The sequence below is a fragment of the Rutidosis leptorrhynchoides genome, chromosome 8 (assembly GCF_046630445.1).
Source record: "Rutidosis leptorrhynchoides isolate AG116_Rl617_1_P2 chromosome 8, CSIRO_AGI_Rlap_v1, whole genome shotgun sequence".
In the NCBI taxonomy this organism is placed as follows: Eukaryota; Viridiplantae; Streptophyta; class Magnoliopsida; order Asterales; family Asteraceae; genus Rutidosis; species Rutidosis leptorrhynchoides.
Genome location: NC_092340.1, coordinates 53,635,860 through 53,659,006, shown reverse-complemented (window position 1 = coordinate 53,659,006; position 23,147 = coordinate 53,635,860). Strand labels below are relative to the sequence as shown.

The 23,147-nt window shown below is 34.1% G+C and overlaps 1 protein-coding gene across 1 annotated transcript; it reads left to right on the top strand.

Moving 5' to 3' along the window:
* The first annotated feature begins 3,441 nt into the window (after nucleotides 1-3,441).
* Nucleotides 3,442-5,934, top strand: LOC139862939 (S-adenosylmethionine synthase 2-like). Its single transcript, XM_071851567.1, has 2 exons — nucleotides 3,442-3,528; nucleotides 4,469-5,934. The coding sequence occupies exon 2, from the start codon at nucleotides 4,471-4,473 to the stop codon at nucleotides 5,641-5,643; it is 1,173 nt and encodes a 390-aa protein (XP_071707668.1). The 5' UTR covers nucleotides 3,442-3,528; nucleotides 4,469-4,470; the 3' UTR covers nucleotides 5,644-5,934.
* Nucleotides 5,935-23,147: the final 17,213 nt, after the last annotated feature.

Here is a 23,147-nt window from a genome sequence, read left to right as displayed (position 1 = left end):
GTCTGAGTGCAAGTGAATTAAAAAGGAAATTTAACCTTTGGAAGGGGTTCCTTCGGTTAAATGGGAGATGGATGCGGTGATGTTGTTTGTCTTTTTTCGAACCTCCAAGGTAAGCTATGGAAGGTTAGTGTGTGAAATGATCAGTTGGTCGATTGGCCATTGAATGAGGCCAAAGGATGCTACTTATAGATAATAAAGGACGGTTATGTATTATAGCCATTATAATAGCACCCACGATTTGTAACTGCCACTAAAACCTCCTAATCAAGCCTACAACCTATTCCACGTTCCTGAAATGTAGGGATGTGGTCCAACTCAGCAATACCAAGTCAACCTTGACAGTCCATCACGTGACTCATGGCGTGACGGTAGATTGAGCATGAGTTGAACATTTACTGGATATTACGTGTGTTACATGTGATACAACATTATGTTCCCGACAAGTTCATGTGCTAGACGCCATGCGTTGTACGTGACGTCACCCATGGCGTGACGTACGTCATTAAAGACAAACATAAAACTAAGTTGTCCCATGAACTATTTTCCATGTGGATATAAATTACATCCCACCCACTACTTCACATGCATATGCATGTCTCTAATTTTTTTTTAACTAACTCGGTCACCCTTTACCTTTAATTTTGTATATCAATTTCTTGTTGTTGATTTTAGTGTCATCGGCCATTTTGTGTAATAAGGGAATTTACTCGAGACAAATGGATTTCTGGTTAAACTTTATAACAAGTTAGGAGAGTGTGGAGTACACGCTTGTTTAAGCTAACCAGAGTCATCTAATTGAAAGGTTGTGTTTGTTAGTTGATGTCTTTTTGACCAAAAGACATAACTAATCGTGAAATGGTGTGAACTTTAATGAAATTGTGTAAGCTTTCATGAAATGATGTAATCATTCATGATATCTTTTCATTAAAAGTTATAACCTTTCATGGACACCTCTTAGCCAAAGGGTGTGACCATTCATAGTACCATTTAGCCAAAAGGTGTAACCTTTCATACTCTATAAATAAGAGTATTTGTCTCACATTTCAAGATGATGAAAGATTGATCATTCACAATATACATAAAAACTCTATGTTCTTGACTTCCAATTTTAATTACCTATATTGGAGTTGTGCCTTTGTATTATCTCGAATAAAGATTTCGTGTAACCCTAAAACAATATATGTATAGGGTCGAAATACTTTATCGCGAAAGTGACTACACGATTCAAAGGTTTATCTGGACATTCAAACCCTATTATGTAACATTTCTCTTCAATGAAACACTTTTTTTTTTGGCAAACTGAATTGTGTGAAGTCTATATTAAAATCTCGCCTCACGAACGTTGTGCCAAACTCAAGAACATTGTGTAAACTCAATATCCTTCACTTTTGGAGCATCAAGTATTCATATCGGTGTTGTAACGATAAAACAAAGTTGGGAAGGTTTGTTATTTGAGACACTTAGGGTACAGGGTTGCCTAAACATTTAATTGCCTAAACATTTAATTGGACAATGATTTGATAGGCCACAAACAAAGAAACTTAACCACGAAATGCTGTTCCATTTAGACAATAACTAGTTGTGGAGCCCTCGCTTCGCGCCGGGGGTTCTGTTTTGAATGCGAGTTAAAAAAAAGTCTTGATATATTTTGTAAAATATAATTTTTTTCGACATCTAATATTGAAGGGTTGTTCCTTTTGTGAAAGTTGCTTCTTTTAGCGTTCGGTTTTTTTTTTAAAGTTAGTTGATCTATTTTGTAAAAAAGAATGTTTTTTGACATCTTTTGGTAGCATTGAAAGGTTGGTTCTTTTACGAAAGTTGCTTCTTTTATCGTTGGAGAACAAAAAAAATAAATTACTGTAGCACAGTAGTGGCCCATGTGGGTCCAACTGTCTGAGCGCAACGTACAAGTCGGTAAAGCGTGGTGGGTGTTATTATTCAGTATTTTTGGTTTTAGTAATGGGATAAATAATAATTTAGAATTTAGATTTAGAATATAGGTATAAAGTGGGGGTTTAATTTGTATTTTAATAGAAATTAGGGGGTTAGTTTTGTGAAAAGTGGAAATTTAAATAGTACTATTCATCTCTAATAAGAAAAAAAAAAAGAAGGTGAAATGACGAAAATACTCATGATTACTATTGGTAATAGTGCTACAGTGTTTTGTCTATTAGATATATATTAGATTAGATATATAGATAATTTGAATTCCTTAATTAGTAGTAACTAGTCCGGATCCGGCCCGCGCGATGCGGCGGGGGCTTTCGGCCTGTGTATTCATATTTAACGTAGCGTTGTGTATTTACATAGGAAAAAACGGCTCAGGTTTTAAGCGCCGTTTTAGATGTCGTTGTCTTAAGCGTTTTTTAAAAAGTGTCCATTTTGAACGTAGTTAGTTTCGTTTTGTTCATAAATTTTTTTCGAGTGTAACGGTGGTGTCGGAAAAATTTAACTTGCGGTGAACAGAAAGATACGGACTATCGTTGTGTTAAGCATTTTTTTTTAAAAAGTGTCCGTTTTGCGTATAGTTAGTCCCGTTGGATTCGTGAGACTTTTTCGAGTTGAACGGTAGTCTCGGAAAAATTTAACTCGCACCGAGCGAGAAGATATGGTCCGTTATAAATTCGGGGGAATTAGTTTCTTTTATTTTAATAAAATTATATGTTTACACATGGTACCCCTAAGAAAGTGTAAACTTGAAGGGTTATTGTGTAAATTGAGTCAAAGTTGAAGGACCGATTTTAGTTTGAACGTAAATTCGAAACTACAATTCAAAACAACTAAAACTACACATTTCCACATGTGTTTTAGTATATAAAAGTTAAGTTAATTAGTCTAGCATCCCCTTAAAGAATTTTAAGACCTTTTTTTTTAAGCTAAACTTTTATACAAGCACACACCGGAAGCGTGCAATATAACAAAATCAACAACTTAAACAACAAAACACCCCTTGAGAATTTTAAGTTTATGGTTAATCTAACATCCTTTTGATGCATCATAGTATTTAATCTGACAACCCTTAGGGCAAAGAGCTTTACATAGCGGTTGAGTTTGACGCGATTATATATATAAATGTATGCTGAATTTATGCACGTACGTTAAAAACAACTGAAAGAGTCGTAGTTAGTAAAATTCCAAATTAAATTACAAGTTGCAGCTGTGATTAAGTGATAAAATTGTCTAAAATATTCTAATCTTTTGGTTTAATATACACACAAATCATCATATTTGATTTAAAGTTTCATGATAAATGATATGATATGAATAAAAATTGAGTTAATTTTAGGTTTGATTTTGGGTGAAATTTTATTTATGGGCGTTGGTGGATAAAAAAGGGTTGGTGAAAGGGACCCACTTCCATAGAGTAGGTGGTTTATCGCTGTACATGTACGCGCACCCCTTTCGCACCTATAAATTACCCCTCATTTCCTTGTTACCAAATTGTCTCTCTTTCATATCCTCTTCATCTTCCCCCAAATATTCCATCTCTTTTTCCGATTCCATCTTCTTCTTCGCTGCCGTTAAAAGGTACGATTAAATTCACATATTTCATTACTATAATTATTGCTTCCATTTTACAGATCTGTTCAGTTATACACTTGTTTTTTTTCTTTTGATTCGTTTAGTCCATGCATATTTTCAGTTAGATCTGATGAATTATTTGCTTCGATCTGGTGTCCTGTAGCTCTAATTGTTTAGCAACTTGATCAATTAATGCTATTGTTTTAGTAAAACTTGAAATTCATACTGTTATATTACAGATCTTGTTGTTAATCGTTCATGTGTAATTGTTTTATGCTTGATAGTATTTAATTTAATAGTAATGTCGAAATCAGGGTTTAGGATCTATAGAGTAGTTAATTTCTATTAAAGTCAAAACATTGATACTTGTAGATTAATTGATTAATTAATGCTCTTTTATAGGAAAATCGTTAAGTCTAACTGCTAGACGATAGATATTGTCGTTTCTGCCTAACTGATTTATATTCCTTGATACTTAATAATAATAATATGTCAAATTATGGTTCAGGATCTATAAAATAGTTGGACTTTATATAAAGTCAATGTCAAACACTAAAATGTATACATTGATACTCTTATAGTTAAAAAGGTAGTTTCTTTTTGATAAGCAGACTATGAATATGAGCTATAAAATTGTCTTATTATTATAATTATAAGTTTGAATTGATTCACTGATCTATAAGTTATTTAAGTATATAATAAAGGTTTAGAAAGTAAAGATCTTGATGGATCTGTAGCATTGTTTATTGGCACCTAAAATGTAACTAATTTATGCAAAGCCATTCCATTTTAGGTGCAACTTGTATCCCAATTATGTGGCTTTTTATCTTGTTGTAACATTTAGTTTTATCCTGCAGATGTAATTTGATTATCTTTCTGTTATTGTTTAAACTTAATTGTATATTGTACTAATAAAACCTTTTGGATATTGATTGTGTATGTTTAGAGATGGAGACCTTCCTATTTACATCTGAATCTGTCAACGAGGGACACCCCGACAAACTCTGCGATCAAGTCTCAGATGCCATTCTTGATGCTTGCCTAGAACAAGATCCTGAAAGCAAGGTTGCCTGTGAGACATGCACCAAGACCAACATGGTCATGGTCTTCGGTGAGATCACCACCAAGGCTACCGTAGACTACGAGAAGATTGTTCGTGACACGTGCAGAGAAATCGGATTTGTTTCCGCTGATGTCGGTCTTGATGCTGACAACTGCAAGGTCTTGGTCAACATTGAACAACAGAGCCCCGATATCGCCCAGGGTGTTCACGGACATCTTACCAAAAAGCCGGAGGAAATCGGTGCCGGTGACCAAGGTCACATGTTTGGGTATGCTACCGATGAAACACCCGAACTTATGCCTTTAACCCATGTCCTTGCAACCAAGCTTGGTGCTAAGTTAACCGAAGTGAGAAAGAACAACACTTGCCCATGGTTAAGGCCGGACGGTAAGACCCAAGTGACCGTTGAGTACCATAACGACAACGGTGCAATGGTCCCCACCAGGGTTCACACCGTTCTTATCTCCACCCAACACGATGAAACAGTAACAAACGACCAAATCGCTGCTGATCTTAAGGAACATGTGATCAAGCCAGTTATCCCGGCTCAGTACCTTGATGACAACACCATTTTTCACTTGAACCCATCGGGCAGATTTGTGATCGGTGGTCCCCATGGAGATGCAGGTCTTACCGGAAGGAAGATCATCATTGACACCTACGGAGGATGGGGGGCCCACGGAGGTGGTGCTTTTTCGGGTAAAGATCCAACTAAGGTGGACAGGAGTGGTGCTTACATCGTTAGGCAAGCAGCTAAAAGTATCGTAGCTTCAAAACTTGCGCGCAGGTGCATTGTTCAGGTTTCTTATGCTATTGGTGTGGCTGAGCCATTATCAGTGTTTGTTGACACGTACAAGACTGGAACAATCCCGGATAAGGATATCCTTGCCCTTATCAAGGAGAACTTTGACTTTAGGCCAGGGATGATGGCTATCAATCTTGACCTTAAACGAGGTGGCAACTTCAGGTACCAGAAAACTGCTGCGTATGGTCATTTTGGTCGTGATGACCCTGACTTCACCTGGGAGACCGTCAAGGTTCTCAAGCCCAAAGCTTGATTGTAACAGTATCGCGAGAATGATTCTTTGTATCGGCACATGGAAAATAAACAAGCTTTTACTTAACAAAGTTGGCATGCTGTTTTAAGCTGTAAGGTGGACAACACTTGAAAACATACGTAGGACTTGTTACAAGCTTTTGATTGTTTGGTCAAATGTTGTGTTTGTTTGTCTTCTTTTTTATAATTTGTTACTGGGAAACGTTTAGGATTTTTTACATTTTCAGTATTTCATGGAGAAGCCTATGTTATGTGTACTTTTTTGAACAAATTTTATCTACTTATTTAATTATGAAGTTGCCATCAATTCATTACATTACTGTCAATGACATTGTACCTCAAATTAAACCGATCTATCAAGTCTTGATAGATGGTTCATCAGGAGTGCAACCAGACCCAATCATACAGCCTGTCTTCAACAGCAACATACATCACGTTGACCCTTTCACCTTCTCTAAAGATTGTTTATGGGCACTCATCTATATCCGCTTATGCAACCAAGTTAAGGGAACTTATTGTTCAGCTTGTTAAATGAAGGCAGAATCTGACCATAAACATCACACCTGTAATTGCATGACCAAATAAACGTATGCAAAGTAGCTCCACTAATCTTCTAAGACTTTGGACTTGTGTTCAAGTCGGATTACAGGTAAAACAAATAAAAACTTTAGATAATGTTCACCCAAAAAGTGACCTACTAGTCAACTACTCTAATAAGCATGATAGACAAAGTACTCCATAATTAAATTTTGTTTTCTTTAGATACACTTATACCAACTACGGAGTTACCTCATTATATTGATATTCCAACATCACGTTTGATAGACTTACTCAAATTCTCTAAAATACTCTTAAATAATGTCTTACACAAATGTCTTACCCTTGTTAAATTTTATTGAGGGATATTTTTTAAAGCAAGAATCAAATAATAACGATGGATTTATAAATTAGATTGTGGAAGTATCACGTCGTCTTATTTAGGTTGTCCAAATATAAGCATCGCTTATGGTTATTTTCAATCATATTATGATCTTCTTTACATGCACTAGTAGTCGCAATTATGAATTCTATCCATGTGATATTTTGCCATTCGGCCCCCCCCCCCCCCCCCCCCCCCACCCCCACCCCACACCCACCCACCCACCCACACACACACACATAAAATACATATAAAAACACAAAAAGGTGCGTTTTGGAGTACAAACCACACTTAAAGTCTGTTTGAACCACTTGTTGACAAGAGCCTCAACAAACTTCCTAACTCCGTAAGGACTGACCTAGTGAACTACACACACACAAACCAACGAACCTAATAAAGAAGTACCATTAAACAAACCAAATATAATGAACAACCAGCCAACAACATAACACATCCATGAAAACAATCAAACAACCCACAAAAATCGACCTCTTAAAAACTCTAACCCCGCCAAAGCAACCGCCTCCACCTGCATCCGCAACTCCCTAAAGCTACACAGAACACGCAACACCCTTTGTCCGCAACATCCAAAAACCGCAACAAAGATATCCGATGGAATCACAGATCATCCAATAGCCGCCTCATATACGCACATTCCCCAACCGTCAATTCCCGAGCATCAAGCCCGGTCACCGGGAGACCGCAAAGAGAACAACAAAATCCAACCACCAGAAGCCACACCTGATGGTGCGAGGGCAACCGACTCAAACACCCAGCGGTCGAAACAACCGGAACCTTTATTGATGGATTCTACTTGTACTAGTGTCAACTTGGCAACTAAGATTTGATCCGTACGATCCAGGGATATTAAGGAAAAACTCAGTCCATACTGCAGAAACTAATTCTAGCATAGCCTAATCAATCCAACCTAACATTTTCCAACGGTTAATTGCAATCAAAACTGAATGAAATGTTTATTGTTTAAGCAAACGACAAAGTAACTCCAATTAAACGGCAAATAAATATTTGACAAGAAAGCATGTTACAAACACTGCTTGTATGTTAAGTGGCACTTAAAGACATCAAACTTCAGTTTACCAGAGAAATCAGGAGCAAGACACACCGAAGTTTTTAACAAGTTATATCATAATATGTGCAAATAAGCATGTCTCCGATATATTCAAGATCACTAAATGACTAAAAACAGCACATCTCTTAATTCCTAAGCTCAGGCTAAACAAACAAAGCATCTTAAATTATCAAGATATGTCTACCCCTCTGAAGACCCAAGAGCATAAACATCAAAGCCGACTACTGGTGTTACATTCAAGTTAGCTCAAATCTCTCGATTGTGTTGGGAAATTACGGTCTCACTAATTCCCACCACCCAGCCCAACAATAATAGTAAAGAAATAAGAACAATATACAACACAAAATTTAACGTGGAAACTCCAAAACAGGAGAAAAACCACCGGCCCCCGAAGAGAAAAATACACTATATCACAAATTGTTACAATGATATAGACGACTATCTTAAGCCAACTACACTCTCCAAAATATTTAACTAATACAACTCTCAAACAAAGGTAAGAAAGAAAGAAATAATCAAATACTTAAAGTGTATTGATTGGTGCAAGTTGGAATGAATCCCATGAGCTCCTTTTATAACCAAGTCACCCACCTCCAACTTCTTCCTCCTACCGATGTGGGATAACATCCTTCACAAAGTAATCATATCAATTTTTCTATCAAAAAACAAAATCAACAAGTCTCCACCCTTTTGATAAAAAAAAGATAACCATACATACTTCCACATTATAAGGATAACCGACGCAGATGCTTCCTCGACGACAACTTCAAGATCCTCAATCTTCATGCCGCTGACATTATCTCTAACCCAAGAAATAAAATTTGCATCCATGTCGAACATTGTCTAAACCGACAATCATTGTCATCACAGACAATCATAACTCTTAATAGAATTATCATACCTATAACAACCCTCATATTTCCATACCTGAATTGACTAATTTGACTATAGGGTTGTTATCCATACGTAATATATAATTAAATTCGACGTTGATCAAATATTTATTTTTAGTCGACATGTTCTGTTAACTAAAGTTTACACTAATTATATAAAATAACTTTAGTTAATATTAATGCGTATTATATTTAAAACTATATGTAACATAATTATTAATTAAATGATAAGTTATTTTAATCATTATATATATTTTTAGCTTATAAAAAAAATACAAATAAAAAGAAATAAGATTTTTTCTTATAAATTAAATAATGAGCCCATGAATTTTGACTAAATATTTTCAAAAACAAAAACTTATTAAAAACATTTTTAACATGTTTTTATTATTTTGTCAAAATTGGCACCTTTATTTTATTATTTTTTTTCTCTTTTCACCAACCATTTTTTACCTATAAATACATGGCTCCTCATTCATTTTTTCTTGCCAAACACAAAAACTTAAGTTATTCTCTCAAAACCTTGAAGAAAATTTGAGGTACTTTCTATTTTTATTAATTTTTTTCAATATTGTCATTTATATTTATATTTATTGTATATTCTTTGTAAAATTCGAAATTAATTATGTTTATATGTTATAATTAGTATTATAAGTGTTATGATGCATAAAAATAATTTTGATAATTTATGGAATATTATTTATAATTAAATACGAATTATGTAGTGTTTAAACGTAAAAATAATGTAAAATTCGTAATAAATACTTTTAACCAAATATAAAATATATATAATTTTTTTCTGAGTTTTTAAAACTTATATAGATCTTAAAAAATTATAAAAATAATTACTTGGGTCGAATTGGTATTTATTATATAATTAAACTCTATTATTATGTAATTCGAAGGTAAATTAAGAATAAATATAAAATAATAAAAAATATTTTTTTAAATATTTTTCTACAGGTTATTAGACTGATATAAACTTATAAAAATTATAAAAATAATTATTTGTGTTTATTTAGTAATTATGTAGAATTAAAATTATTTTGTGAATACATTAAGGGTAAAAACAAAAATAAATACAAAAATATAATAAAAACGTTTTCTTAAATTTTTCTACTAATCTATATGATTAACTAAGACTATAAAAATTATGTATGTAATTTTTAGATATTTAATTTATTATTTAGACATTTTTGAATAATGTTCGATTAATAAAACACTATTATTTTTGAAGTAATTTAGGTATTTATTTAAAGGTAATTATATTTAATATATATATATAAGACATACTAAGGTATAATAACTAAATATTAAATAAAACTTAGGTTATATTATCACATATATAATTATTAAGTACATTAATAATTCGTTGTGTGTATACACCTAAAGTGAAGGTTAATCAAAGATAATGTATAATTCATGTGAACTTCATCGCTACTCACAGTCGTTGATGTTTCGAGAGGTGTATATAAAATACTATTAATTTTAGCAAGGAAATACTATTAAATACGATACAATTTTACACAAGATATTTATTTATTTAGAGAATGGATATACTTAAACCTTGCTACAACACTTATAGGCAGTGTACCTAATCGTACAGTAGTGTAGTTTTTAGTAAGTCCGGTTCGTTCCACAGGGAATCTTTTTAAACAAAGCTTAACGCTATATTAGTTTACTTTTATAAAAATACAAATATATATATAAGTAATATTATTATTATAAAGGGGGGGTTTTACCGTTTAATGACCGGTTTGTCGATTTTAAAACTTTAGTCGCAGTTAAAACCAAATGTAAAATATTAAAAATAAATACAAGACTTAAATTAAAGCGTAAAGTAAATAACGATAATGAAATTGCAAATAATAAAAGTGCGATAAAATAAACTTGCGATAATTAAAAAGTACGATAATTAAAAGTGCAATAACAATAAAAATGCGATAATTAGAAGTGCAATTAAATATAAAATAAAGGAAATTAAGTATGAAATAAAAGAATTATGCTTATTTAAACTTCCGTAATCATGATGTTTGACGTGTTGATTTTAGTTTTATTGCCCATGGGTTAATTGTCCTTTGTCCTGGATTATTTAATATGTCCGTCTGGTTTTTGTCCATAACAGTCCATCGGTCATAAATTTAAAGTGCGAGTGTCCTCGTCAAATTATCCTTATACCCGGAGTCAAATATTCCAACTAATTGGGGACTTAAACTGTAACAAGATTTTAATACTTTGTTTAATAATTACGCCAGGATGTCGACTGAGTGTAACCCAAAGTTTTAATATTTTGTTATCAATTATACCAAGTGTCCTTGTACATAATTTCACCCCTGTTTTAATTATTCTAGTGACTATTAATCCATTCCCGTGTCCGGTTAAATGAACGATTATTCGTACATATAAATACCCCGCCCATCGTGTCCGATTGAGTGTATATGGTAATTTATAGGGAGGCCCAATTGTAAATTCTTATATTAACATTAACAAACTATCATTTAGTTAAACAAATATAAAGCCCATTAATAGCTCATAGTCTAATTTCCACAAGTGTCATTCTTTAGTCCAAACCCCAATTATGGTACAAAGCTCAATTACCCAATTTTAGTAATAAGCCCAACATCATGATTACTTCGTTTTAAATAAGCATAATAATAACTTAGCTACGAGACATTAATGTAAAAAGGTTGAACATAACTTACAATGATAAAAAATAGCGTAGCGTTACACGGACAGAATTTCGACTTACACCCTTACAATATTCGCTAACATACCCTTATTATTAGGATTAAAATTAAAATTAAAATTAAAATATAAATTATATATATATATTTTACGTATATATGAGAGAAGAGAAAGATAGATTGATTTGTGGTGCACCAAAGCTCGATTTTTATAGGCATGTGGGCTGGAACTGGGGCTCATGCGATCGCATGGATTTATGCCTTCCAGGCCATGCGATCGCATGGCCAGCTGGGGAGGCTCATATTTGGTTGTTTTCTTCTGCCGACGGTTTTATAAATAATATAATATATTAAATAATTATAAGAATTATTTAAATATTATATTATATTTATGTGCATAGTTGACTTGTAATTTTTAGTCCGTTGCGTCGAGCGTTGAGAGTTGACTCATGTCCCGGTTCCGGATTTTCGAACGTCCTTGCGTATAATTTAATATCTTGTACTTTGCATTTTGAATCTTGTACTCTTGTAATTTCGAGACGTTTCTTATCAATAATTGGAACCTCTTTGATTGTATTTTGTACTTTTGAGCTTTTTGGTCGTTTGCGTCTTCAATTCGTCGAATCTGTCTTTTGTCTTCACCTTTTATTATTTAAACGAATATCACTTGTAAATAGAACAATTGCAACTAAAAGCTTGTCTTTCTTGAGGAATAATGCTATGAAATATATGTTCGTTTTTAGCATTATCAAATATTCCCACACTTGAGCGTTGCTTGTCCTCAAGCAATATCGTCTTGAAATACTAGAATCACTTCTTTATTCTTCACACTTTGTACATCAGTGATTTCTATACGGCGGTATAAACATTGATAGTAACGATAGAACCATGGTTAAAGGTGGGTGTGTCATCCACAGTTGCCTCGGGTTTAGGTCAACGACACTTGCAATCAAATAGCCGATTTACTTTCGGTTTCCAAAGCAAAGTGCACATTTGAAAGGCGGTTTACAGTCCCACATGACTATGAAAATGTAGATCCTTAAGGAAATTGGATCTTTATGAAAATATTTGATCTTTTGAAAATTCAATCTAGCTTTTACCCTAGATAAGTTTTCCGGAATAACCCTTCACCGGTGTTTGCAAAATATTTTTGTGGGTTTGGTGGGTTTCAGATTTGAAAATTTTAGCTCAAAACTTGCGGTTTTGTGTCACCCACTTGCTAACCTTGTATTTGGAAAGCAACACGTCCAGTTTACTTGTCCCGTATATTACCTTTCGATAAACTACCGTCCGGTTGTAAAGGAAAGCGTTGAACAAGCAACTGTTAAGGCAATGTCCCCTGACATGCTTTTAATTATGGTCTATAACGTGTCAGACGCAATTACTATCCTTGGTAGGAGAAATAGTAAAGCTCACCCTTATGATTTTTCGGTCTGGCACAAGGTCCTGTATTTGACCACTATGCAACCACCGTTCTTACGATTGACACCCGATTTGGTTCAGGTGACCTAATGAATTCCAGGTGAATTCCTAGGATTTTACGTTCAATGGTAATGAACGCATTGAAAATGGGTTTTCAGAAAACAAATCGGTTTTAATTTGATCAAAATATTTTCTCGTTCAAGCTCGAGTTTAGATATCATCGAATTCCATGAGTTTGTAATTCTCAATCTTTAAAGTCAATCTCAAGGATTGAGTAATATCAGTCTTAAAAGCTGATTTTTGATCTTTTAAGGAGATTATCCTTTCTGGAGATCTGATTCATTAGTCTTATCAAGTTAATTTGCACGGTGCCCCCCCATTGTACGAGATAAATCCTTCTCATGGTTAGGATAAATCTGACCACTTGGCGACCCTGTTTGATGCTGAGGTCCGTGGATTTCCTGCTGATTTTAGAGATGACTTTTCTAGATTTTTCGTCAACCTACAGCTGGTCTAGACGACAACTTCTTGACCTAAATCAAGAAGCGCGTGTCTTTTTCGGAAGACTTTACTTCCTTTTAATGATGGAATTGATTCATCGTGTAGATCCATCTCTTCTTTTCTTTCATCGGGTAAAATGGTTTAGTTTAGTCCAAAGCAAAAGTATTTTCAGTTATTTGTTATAGATATATGTGACATATGTTTAAGATAACTTGGTAAATTTTCCCACACTTGGCTTTTATTTTCCTTTTTATCGTCCTCTATTCCATTTTAAATGAATTTCAACATTTTGGTTTGTTTCTCAATTTATGTCCTTTCCGAGGTTACAATAATTTCGGTGTTAACACCTAGTTTTATCGTTCATAAATATGTATAAACATGATTTTGAGTTCATTTAATTGAAAATTTTGAAAAATTTTACTAGAATTGGGTAGTCAGTATATAAGACTAGGGCTGTTCTTTATTATCAGAGAGCACTAGATTCTAATACAACTACTACGTTACTAGTATTTTTAATGGTAACCAAGTGTATAAAGATAAAAATTTTAAAAATCCGAAAGAATTTAACCCCTTCCCACACTTAAGATCTTGCAATGCCCTCATTTGCAAGAAATCAGTACAATTTAAATTATTGAGGGTGATTAGCGTAGAAATGATTAAATTTTACCAAAGTTTCCAAATATATTGGCGTCTGTTTGCTGAATGATAAATGGTGCATAGCATTTGTTCATTTCGTCTGTTGTTACATCACATTTATTTGTCATCTTGTCGTCAAAATTAGTAGCTTTTGCTGAACTTAATGCCAGTCTTTGAAAATGCGCTGTTTTACCCTGTTTTGAACAATCGACAATATACATACATACAAGTATAATCATGCATGGCAATTTGAAATGGGACTTAATATCCCACTTTCAAATTCTAAATATGAAATATTAGTACACAATAATAATAAAATAATAAAAATTACACAAATATATCCAATAACATAAGTTTAAACATGAAAAAAGTCAAAAGATAAAAACATAATAATCATAAAAATAACCAAATGGAACTAAATCAGTCTGGATAGGGGTTCCAGTTCATCTCATCGGGTGGGTTCCATTGTTGGTTATAGGTGTTTTGATAGGCTTGGTTATAGTCATACCGGTTAAAGGGTGGTCGGATATCGGGGCTATGTGGCGGAAAATGAGCAGGTCGAGTAGGTACATAGTTATTTGGTACCTGATATGATAGCTGGCTCATGATTTGGTGCTGATGAACTAACCAGCTATCGTGTTGGCGTCGCCTATAATCCTCGTATACTCGCTCGGAGTTCCACTGCTCATACATACTATGTCTTGCCGCGTTCGTCATTGCTTCCTCATCTATACGAACGTGGACGTCAAGAATAACATCTCGAAAGACATCCCTAATGTCTTCCGCCTCCTCCATTTCCTCGTCTGAGCCTCTCTCTACCTGAGGATGAGATCCCTCATAGGGTACTGCCTGGTTACGTCTACTTTTCAATACCTTAGCACCCACATAAACTTTCAATCCTAAGGGCTCAACCTGTTCTCTACAAATCTGTAATGGACCCCCTTGGTTCCTATCAACACCTAAATACTCTCCAATGAGAGTAACAAAAATACCTCCTCCTATTATACTCCCGTCCTGCATTCCCTCTACCATTTTAGATAAATAAAAAGCAACACAGTAAGGGATATTGACAAAGCTTCTAGGATCCCGAATACACTTTAGGTAGAATAAATCATATAAGGTAATTTTTTCTTTATTATGACCTCTTTGTGTAATCGAGTTAGCCAAAAATCTATGAATAATACGAAGCTCGGCTCTGTCAATATGTGTATAGGAGTGTCCTCCTGCTCGTGTAAAAACATCAAAATGTGACATACGCCTCCAAATGGCGTCAGCGTCAAAGTTACTATCTACCCGTTCACCATAATGAATCAAGTTTGTACAATCGGGTAATAGCAACTCACCAGGAGTATATATCTGTAAGGCCCTGGCCATGTCCAGCATGGACATTCTGTACATCCTACCGCCAAGGATAAACCTAAGAAATCTTCTATCATCTATCCTAACTATATTTGTATCAAGTGATACAGTACTCATCAACTCAACACACCATTCCTTATATACAGGTCTACGAATGGTGAAAAGACGTTCCCAATCTGTAAAAGAAGAACTGCCATACCTTTGAACTAAAAGTTTTCTAACACGGTCAGCTAGATGGACCGTTTCCAAAGGGGCCCAATCAATTACCCTTGGCACCTCTACATTTTTTTGTTACCAATTTGAATTTGTTCCTTTGATATGTCTCGTAATCTCTCCATCTTCTATCAAATCTCAGATTAGGATGTAGAGTGTGCTCAGGAATCGTTGGGAATTCTACTGGCGGCCTCATTGGGAATACTATGAATTCATCAACAAACTGTACTGGATCATAATAAGGTATGTGCTGATCAGGCTGTTTTTGTTCCTGTTGTGGTTCTTGTTCGTGTTGCATTTCTGGTTCTGGTTCTGGTGCTGGTGCTGGTCGTCTAGATGATGATGCTCCTGAACCTCCAGTATCGGCTCTCTGTAAAACACATTAAACACAAAAATTGTGCATCCAAATATGCATTAGTGTGAGCAAAATAACAACTTAAAACAATCACTATAACATGTTAAATCAAAATTAAACTTATACACATTTTCACAATTTTTCACAATTCTACACTTTTCAAATAAGCACATATGAAAATGTATACAAAATTCATAAGCATTTAACTCAAATAACATGTCAAAATATTCATTATTAATAATTAAACAAGTCTCAAATGGCAAATATATCAAATTAATCAAGTTCATGAATTTTGGACTTAAAAAGTCTACTTTAATCTCCAAAAATCATGTTTAGGATCATTGTTTGGATCATTTAACTATCTAAACATGTTACACTACTCAATTTAACAATAATTCATGACAAAAATCGGCCATAACCTGTTTATATCAAAAAGCCCCAAATTGCTCAAGAACACAAACCCTAGATTTCTAAAAATTTTGAAGTTTTTGGCTTCAAATCATGTTAAATAGCATCAATCTAGGTTATACATGCATAAAATACTAACAATTTAACACTAATTACACTAAAAATTAACAAAATTGCATTAGGTAAAAAATTGGTAATTATCACAAAAACTAGGAATTTATAGAGTTTAGGGGTGTAATTTTTACCAATTTGCCGAAGAATGAGAATCTAGGCATGATTAGAGCAAGAAAAATGACGAATTACGGTGAATTTTGGCGAAATTTGGTGAAGATTTGAGAGTTTTTTCTGGTGTATATGTGTGTTTTGTGTGAAGAACAGACCCGCTGCTGTATTTGTTTCTGACCTGCATTTGGTCCCCATGCGATCGCATGGGTTCCAAGTGCAAACCCCATGCGATCGCATGGGGTGCCGGCTACAGTGTTTTCAGCTTTTTTTTTTTTTTTTTTTTTTTTATAAAACCTTATGCTTTATAAAACTTATAATTAATTAAATTTTAAAAATTTTGTTTTCCTTTAGGAGCGAGGGCGTTTCGGATCGTTGTCCTAGTCTGTCCCTCGACAAAATTTTAAAATTTGTCAAATCAAAGCGCGGTTTTTAAAAGTAAAGATTTTTGGGTTTTTTTAATGTTTTTGGCATACTTTAATTCAATAAGATTAAAAATAATGATAATAAAAGTTCTCGTCCTTTCCTCGGGTAAAGCAATTTCGGTTCAAAGACCTAGTCTTCAACTTACGAAGAATTTTAAAAATCATATTTTTAACTTAATGAGATAAAGTAAATTTTTGTTTTTAAATTCACACAACTTAAATATAAAATTCAAAATTAATATTAAAAATTCACACCAAACTTAAAATTTGAAATGCATAAAATTAAAAATTCATATTTTAAAAATTAAAAATTCACACCAAACTTAATTTAAAAATTCAAATATTTACAATTTTAAAAATATTGTTTTTACAAAGTTTATAATATTAATTTAAGATTTAAATATTAATTTTAAAAACATGGTAAAAATAAAATTAAAAGTCTTTTTGACTTTTTATCCCACTTTAATCAATCAAATATTATCAAAAATATGCGCCCCTCTTTTCGGTAAAGTAATTTCGGTTCCAAGACCTAATTTAACTCATGACGAATTTTTGAAATATTTTGGGTTGATTGATTAAAGATATTTATACCTTAAGAATAAACGTTAAATTTCGCAGTGATGTAATAAATTTTTGAATGATATCAATAATTTCGGTGGCCAAACCTAATTTTATTCAATACCAATTTAATACTTTATAGCGAATAAATTAGCGTTTATTATCAAAAGGTTAAAAATAAAAAAATAAAATAAAAACTGTACAGACTTACCTGTGAGATAGATTTCTTAGTTATATGATCTATCCCATTCATAAGATAGTCGGTTTAATTGGTTTTCCATAGCTACATAGGCGTAACCTCGAGCATTCAGTGTCTTTTCTTCTAAACATATGAACGGTCCGTCTCTGCATAAAGTAACAAATTCGGTGTTTGAATAGGTTTGATTATTTGAACATTTACCTCCATGTGACCATTTTCCGCATTTGTGACATCTTTCTAGGTGTCGTGCTCTTCTTTTCGCTGCGGATTTTGATTTTTCTTTACCAAATTGTAACTTATTATCTTCGCATCTGGATTCTTTTCTAACTCCGTCCATTCTTTCTCTGATTACTGATACTATTTCACTCGGAAGTATGTCATTATTACGTTTAGTGATCAAAGCGTGTAGCATTAGACCATGGTTTAGTTCACAGGCAGTCTTCATTTTGTAAAAACCTAAAAAAAATAAAAAATTCAGAATGGGGGGAGAATACTAGTTCTTTAGGGTCTGCTAGGGAAAGACCATTCGGGTTCTATTTTCGAGAACTACACGAAAACAGACAATCTAACTCTAACAGAAATACATATTATCCTTTAAAGACTTGATTCTCCCCACACTTAGTTAGCTGTGGTGTCGAAATTGTGATTAACTTCGTTGTCGACTTCCATCGGACCATGTATATAGTGTTTAACTCTGTGACCATTAACTTTAAATTCAATCCCATTTGAATTTATCAATTCTATCGTTCCGTATGGGAAAACTCTTTTGACTATGAATGGTCCAGACCATCTTGATTTCAATTTTCCAGGAAATAGCTTGAATCGTGAATTGAAAAGAAGAACTCTGTCTCCTTCTTTAAATTCTTTTGAACTTCTGATTCTTTTATCATGCCATTTCTTCGTTCTTTCTTTATAGATTAACGAATTATCGTATGCTTCATGTCTTAATTCTTCTAATTCATTTAGTTGACTTAATCGTAGACGTCCGGCTTCATGTAAATCAAGATTACATGTCTTCAAAGCCCAAAATGCTTTGTGTTCAATTTCTACTGGAAGATGACATGCTTTTCCATAAACAAGTCTAAAAGGTGTGGTTCCAATTGGAGTTTTGTAGGCTGTTCTAAAAGCCCAGAGTGCATCCTCCAATTTAATGGACCATTCCTTCGGATTTGATCCTACGGTTTTCTCTAGAATACGTTTTAAAGCTCGGTTGGTATTTTCAACTTGTCCACTTGTTTGTGGATGATATGCGGTGGAGATTTTATGAGTTACTCCATATCTTTTAAGAACTTTCTCAAGTTGATTATTACAGAAATGAGTACCCCGATCACTTATTAAAGTTTCGGTGTTCCAAACCTTGCAAAAAGACGTTTTAAAAAGTTGACTACAACTCGTGCATCGTTAGTTGGGAGAGCTTGTGCTTCCGCCCATTTAGATACATAATCAATGGCTACGAGAATATAGAGATTATTATGAGATTTTGGAAATGGACCCATAAAGTCAATACCCCAAATGTCAAATACTTCACATACTTGGATGACATTTTGTGGCATTTCATCACGTTGACTTATTTTTCCGGCCCTTTGACAAGCATCACAGGATTTGCAAAGAAGGTGTGCGTCTTTGTAAATTGTAGGCCAATAGAATCCAGCATCATAAACTTTTCTTGCTGTTAGTTGAGGCCCATAATGCCCTCCTGTTGGTCCTGTGTGACAATGGTTTAATATTTTACTGGCTTCATTTCCAAATACACATCGGCGTATTATTCCATCGGGACAACTTTTAAACAAATGTGGATCTTCCCAGAAATAGTGTTTTATATCACTGAAGAATTTCTTTCGTTTTTGGTACGATAATCCTTTTTCAAGGAATCCACAAACTAAGTAGTTTGCATAGTCTGCAAACCATGGGATTTCTTTATAATCTATCTTCAATAGATATTCATCAGGAAAGTTGTCTTGTATGGCTGATTCATTTAGAACTTCTAATTCGGGATTTTCAAGACGAGAAAGATGATCAGCGGCGAGATTTTCTGCTCCTCTTTTATCTCGGATTTCAATATCAAATTCTTGTAAGAGTAAGATCCAACGGATTAATCTTGGTTTAGCATCTTGTTTTGAAAATAGGTATCTAAGAGCAGAATGGTCGGTATAGACCACCGTTTTTGCTAGAACGAGATATGATCGAAATTTGTCAAAAGCAAAGACAATAGCAAGGAGTTCTTTTTCAGTAGTTGTATAGTTTGTTTGTGCTCCTTGTAACGTCTTACTAGCATAATATATAGGTTGAAATCGTTTTTCAATCCAATGTCCTAAAACGGCTCCCATTGCAAAATCACTTGCATCGCACATTAGTTCAAATGGTAGATTCCAATTTGGTGTTATCATGATCGGCGCATTAGTGAGTTTCTCTTTAAGAATATTAAAAGATTTGATACACTCATCTGAAAAGATGAATGGCGCATCCTTTTCTAGGAGTTTATTCATAAGAGTGGCAATTTTAGAAAAATCTTTTATGAAACGTCGGTAAAAACCGGCATGCCCTAGAAAACTCCTAACTCCTCTAACATTGGTGGGATGTGGAAGTTTAGCAATTACATCTACTTTAGCTCTATCCACTTCAATTCCTTCTTTTGAAATTTTATGACCAAGAACGATGCCTTCTTTAACCATGAAATGACATTTCTCCCAATTAAGAACTAGGTTTGATTGTTCGCATCTAATAAGCATTCGTTTAAGATTAATTAGACATGATTCAAATGTATCACCGAAGACTGAAAAATCATCCATGAAAACTTCCATGCATTCTTCTATCATGTCGTGAAAAATCGCCATCATACACCTTTGAAAGGTTGCAGGGGCGTTACAAAGTCCAAATGGCATGCGTTTGTAAGCAAAAGTACCATAAGGGCACGTGAATGTGGTTTTCTCTTGATCTTCGGGTGCTATTGGAATTTGAAAATATCCAGAAAATCCATCTAGAAAACAATAGTAACTATTTCCGGCTAATCTTTCCAACATTTGATCTATGAAAGGTAAGGGAAAGTGATCTTTTCTGGTGGCGTCATTTAATTTTCTATAATCAATACACACACGCCATCCTGTTACAGTCCTAGTAGGAATAAGCTCATTTTTCTCATTTGTAATGACAGTCATGCCACCCTTCTTAGGCACGCATTGAACTGGGCTTACCCATGGACTATCAGAGATTGGATAAATTAAACCTGCATCTAGCAGTTTAATAATCTCTTTCTTAACTACATCTTGCATATTAGGATTTAGTCTTCGTTGGCGTTGCACATACGTTTTATGACCTTCTTCCATAAGGATTTTATGTGTGCAATACGAAGGACTTATTCCTTTAATATCATGAATCTTCCATGCAATGGCTGGTTTATGAGCTTTCAACACAGAAATGAGTTGTGATTTCTCATTTTCAGTAAGAGAAGACGATATTATTACAGGTAATTCAGATTCACCATGTAAATAAGCGTATTCCAAATGGTTTGGAAGTGGCTTTAACTCTAATTTCGGAGGTTCTTCTATCGATGATTTGTATCGATATCTGTCTTCTTCTTTTAGCATTTGAATTTCTTCTGTTGTTGGTTCATATCCATTAGCTATAAGTGTAGCTAACATTTCAGCTTCATCAATTGGTTCATTACCTTCTCCTAAAGAACATTCTCCTGTTCCTTGTAATTCTGAAAATTCTTCTAATAATTCTGCATGTGCATCTATAGTTTGAATATAATAACATGTATCATCTGCAGATTGTGGTTGTTGCATTGCTCTATCAACTGAAAAGGTAACACTCTCATCCTCTATACTTAGGGTAAGTTTCTTACCGAACACGTCTATCATTGCTTTAGCCGTGTTTAAGAATGGTCTTCCTAATATGCGAGGAACTTGAGAATCTTCTTCCATGTCCAAAACAACAAAATCTACTGGAAATACTAAAGTACCAACTTTAACTAGCATGTTCTCCATTATCCCTCTAGGATATTTTATTGATCTATCGGCTAGTTGTATGCTTATTCTAGTTGGTTTCAATTCTCCAGGGTCTAGTTTAGTGTATAGTGAATACGGCATTAAATTTATACTAGCACCTAAATCTGCCAATGCTTCTATTGAACTAAGACTACCCAGAAAACATGGAATTGTGAAACTTCCAGGATCAGATAATTTTTCTGGTATCTTATTCAACAGCACTGCTGAACAATTAGCATTCATAGTAACAGCCGAGAGTTCTTCCATTTTCTTTCTATTTGAGATTAGATCTTTCAAGAATTTAGCATATCTAGGCATTCCTGAAATCACATCAATGAAAGGAAGATTTACATTTATCTGTTTAAACATATCCAAGAATTTGGATTGCTCGGCTTCAAGTTTCTCTTTCTTCATTTTACTCGGGTAAGGAAGTGGTGGTTGGTATGGTTTAACATAAGGTTTATCCTTAACTGTGTTATCTTCATTAACCTTTTCAACTACCGGTTCTTTTTTCTTATCTTGATCAGGTTGTGGTTCTTTTGGAGTAGGAATAGCTTCATCAGAAGTTACAGGTATTTCCGGTGGTTTAAGTGTTGTACCACTTCTTGTGGTAATGGCTTTAGCTGTTTCATTCCGGGGGTTAGCATTTGTATCACTAGGTAGACTTCCCGGTTTTCTTTCACCTATTAACCTTGCTAGGTTACTTACTTCTTGTTCCAGATTTTGAATAGAAGCTTGTTGATTTCTAAATGCTTGAGCATTTTGTTCATTGGTTTGTTTCTGAGAGGTGAAAAACTGTGTTTGAGTTTCAACTAGCTTCGTCATCATATCTTCTAAATTCGGCTTTTTATCATCGGTTTGTTGTGGTGGTTTGTTTTGAAAATTCGGTCTTTGCTGATTGTAATTATTATTGGATACTTGTTGATTGCTAGGACCTTGTTGGTTGTTGTATGGAATATTTCGGTTGTAATTCTGGTTTTGGTTGTAAATCGGTCTTGGCGGTTGATAATTATTCTGATAATTATTTCCAGGCCTTTGGTTTATGTATGAAATATTCTCTCTTTGTTCCATTGTTAATTCAATACTGAGACAATCTTTTGTCAAATGTGGTCCTCCACACTGCTCACAACTAATTCGTATTGAGTGAATATCTTTAGTCATCTTTTCCATTCGTCTCTCCACAGCATCTATCTTTGCGGAAATGGAATCTAAGTCATGGCTAGAATCGGCTCTAGCTGCTTTAGATGATCTAATGATATCTTTTTCTTGGTGCCACTCATGTGAGTGGGAAGCAGTGTTATCAATAATTTTGTATGCATCAGTTTCGGTTTTCTTCATAATAGAACCACCAGCTGCTATATCTATGTCTTTCCTTGTAGTGATGTCGCATCTTTGGAAGAATATTTGTACTATTTGACAGGTGTCTAAACCATGTTGCGGACATCCTCTTAACAACTTTCCATATCTTGTCCATGCCTCATATAGAGTTTCATTTGGCTTCTGTGTAAACGTAACAATTTCTGCTTGAAGTCTTACGGCTTTAGATGCAGGAAAGAATTGTTTAAGAAATTTGTCAACTAAAACATCCCATGTATCAATCGCCCCTTCAGGTAACGATTCCAACCAATCTTTGGC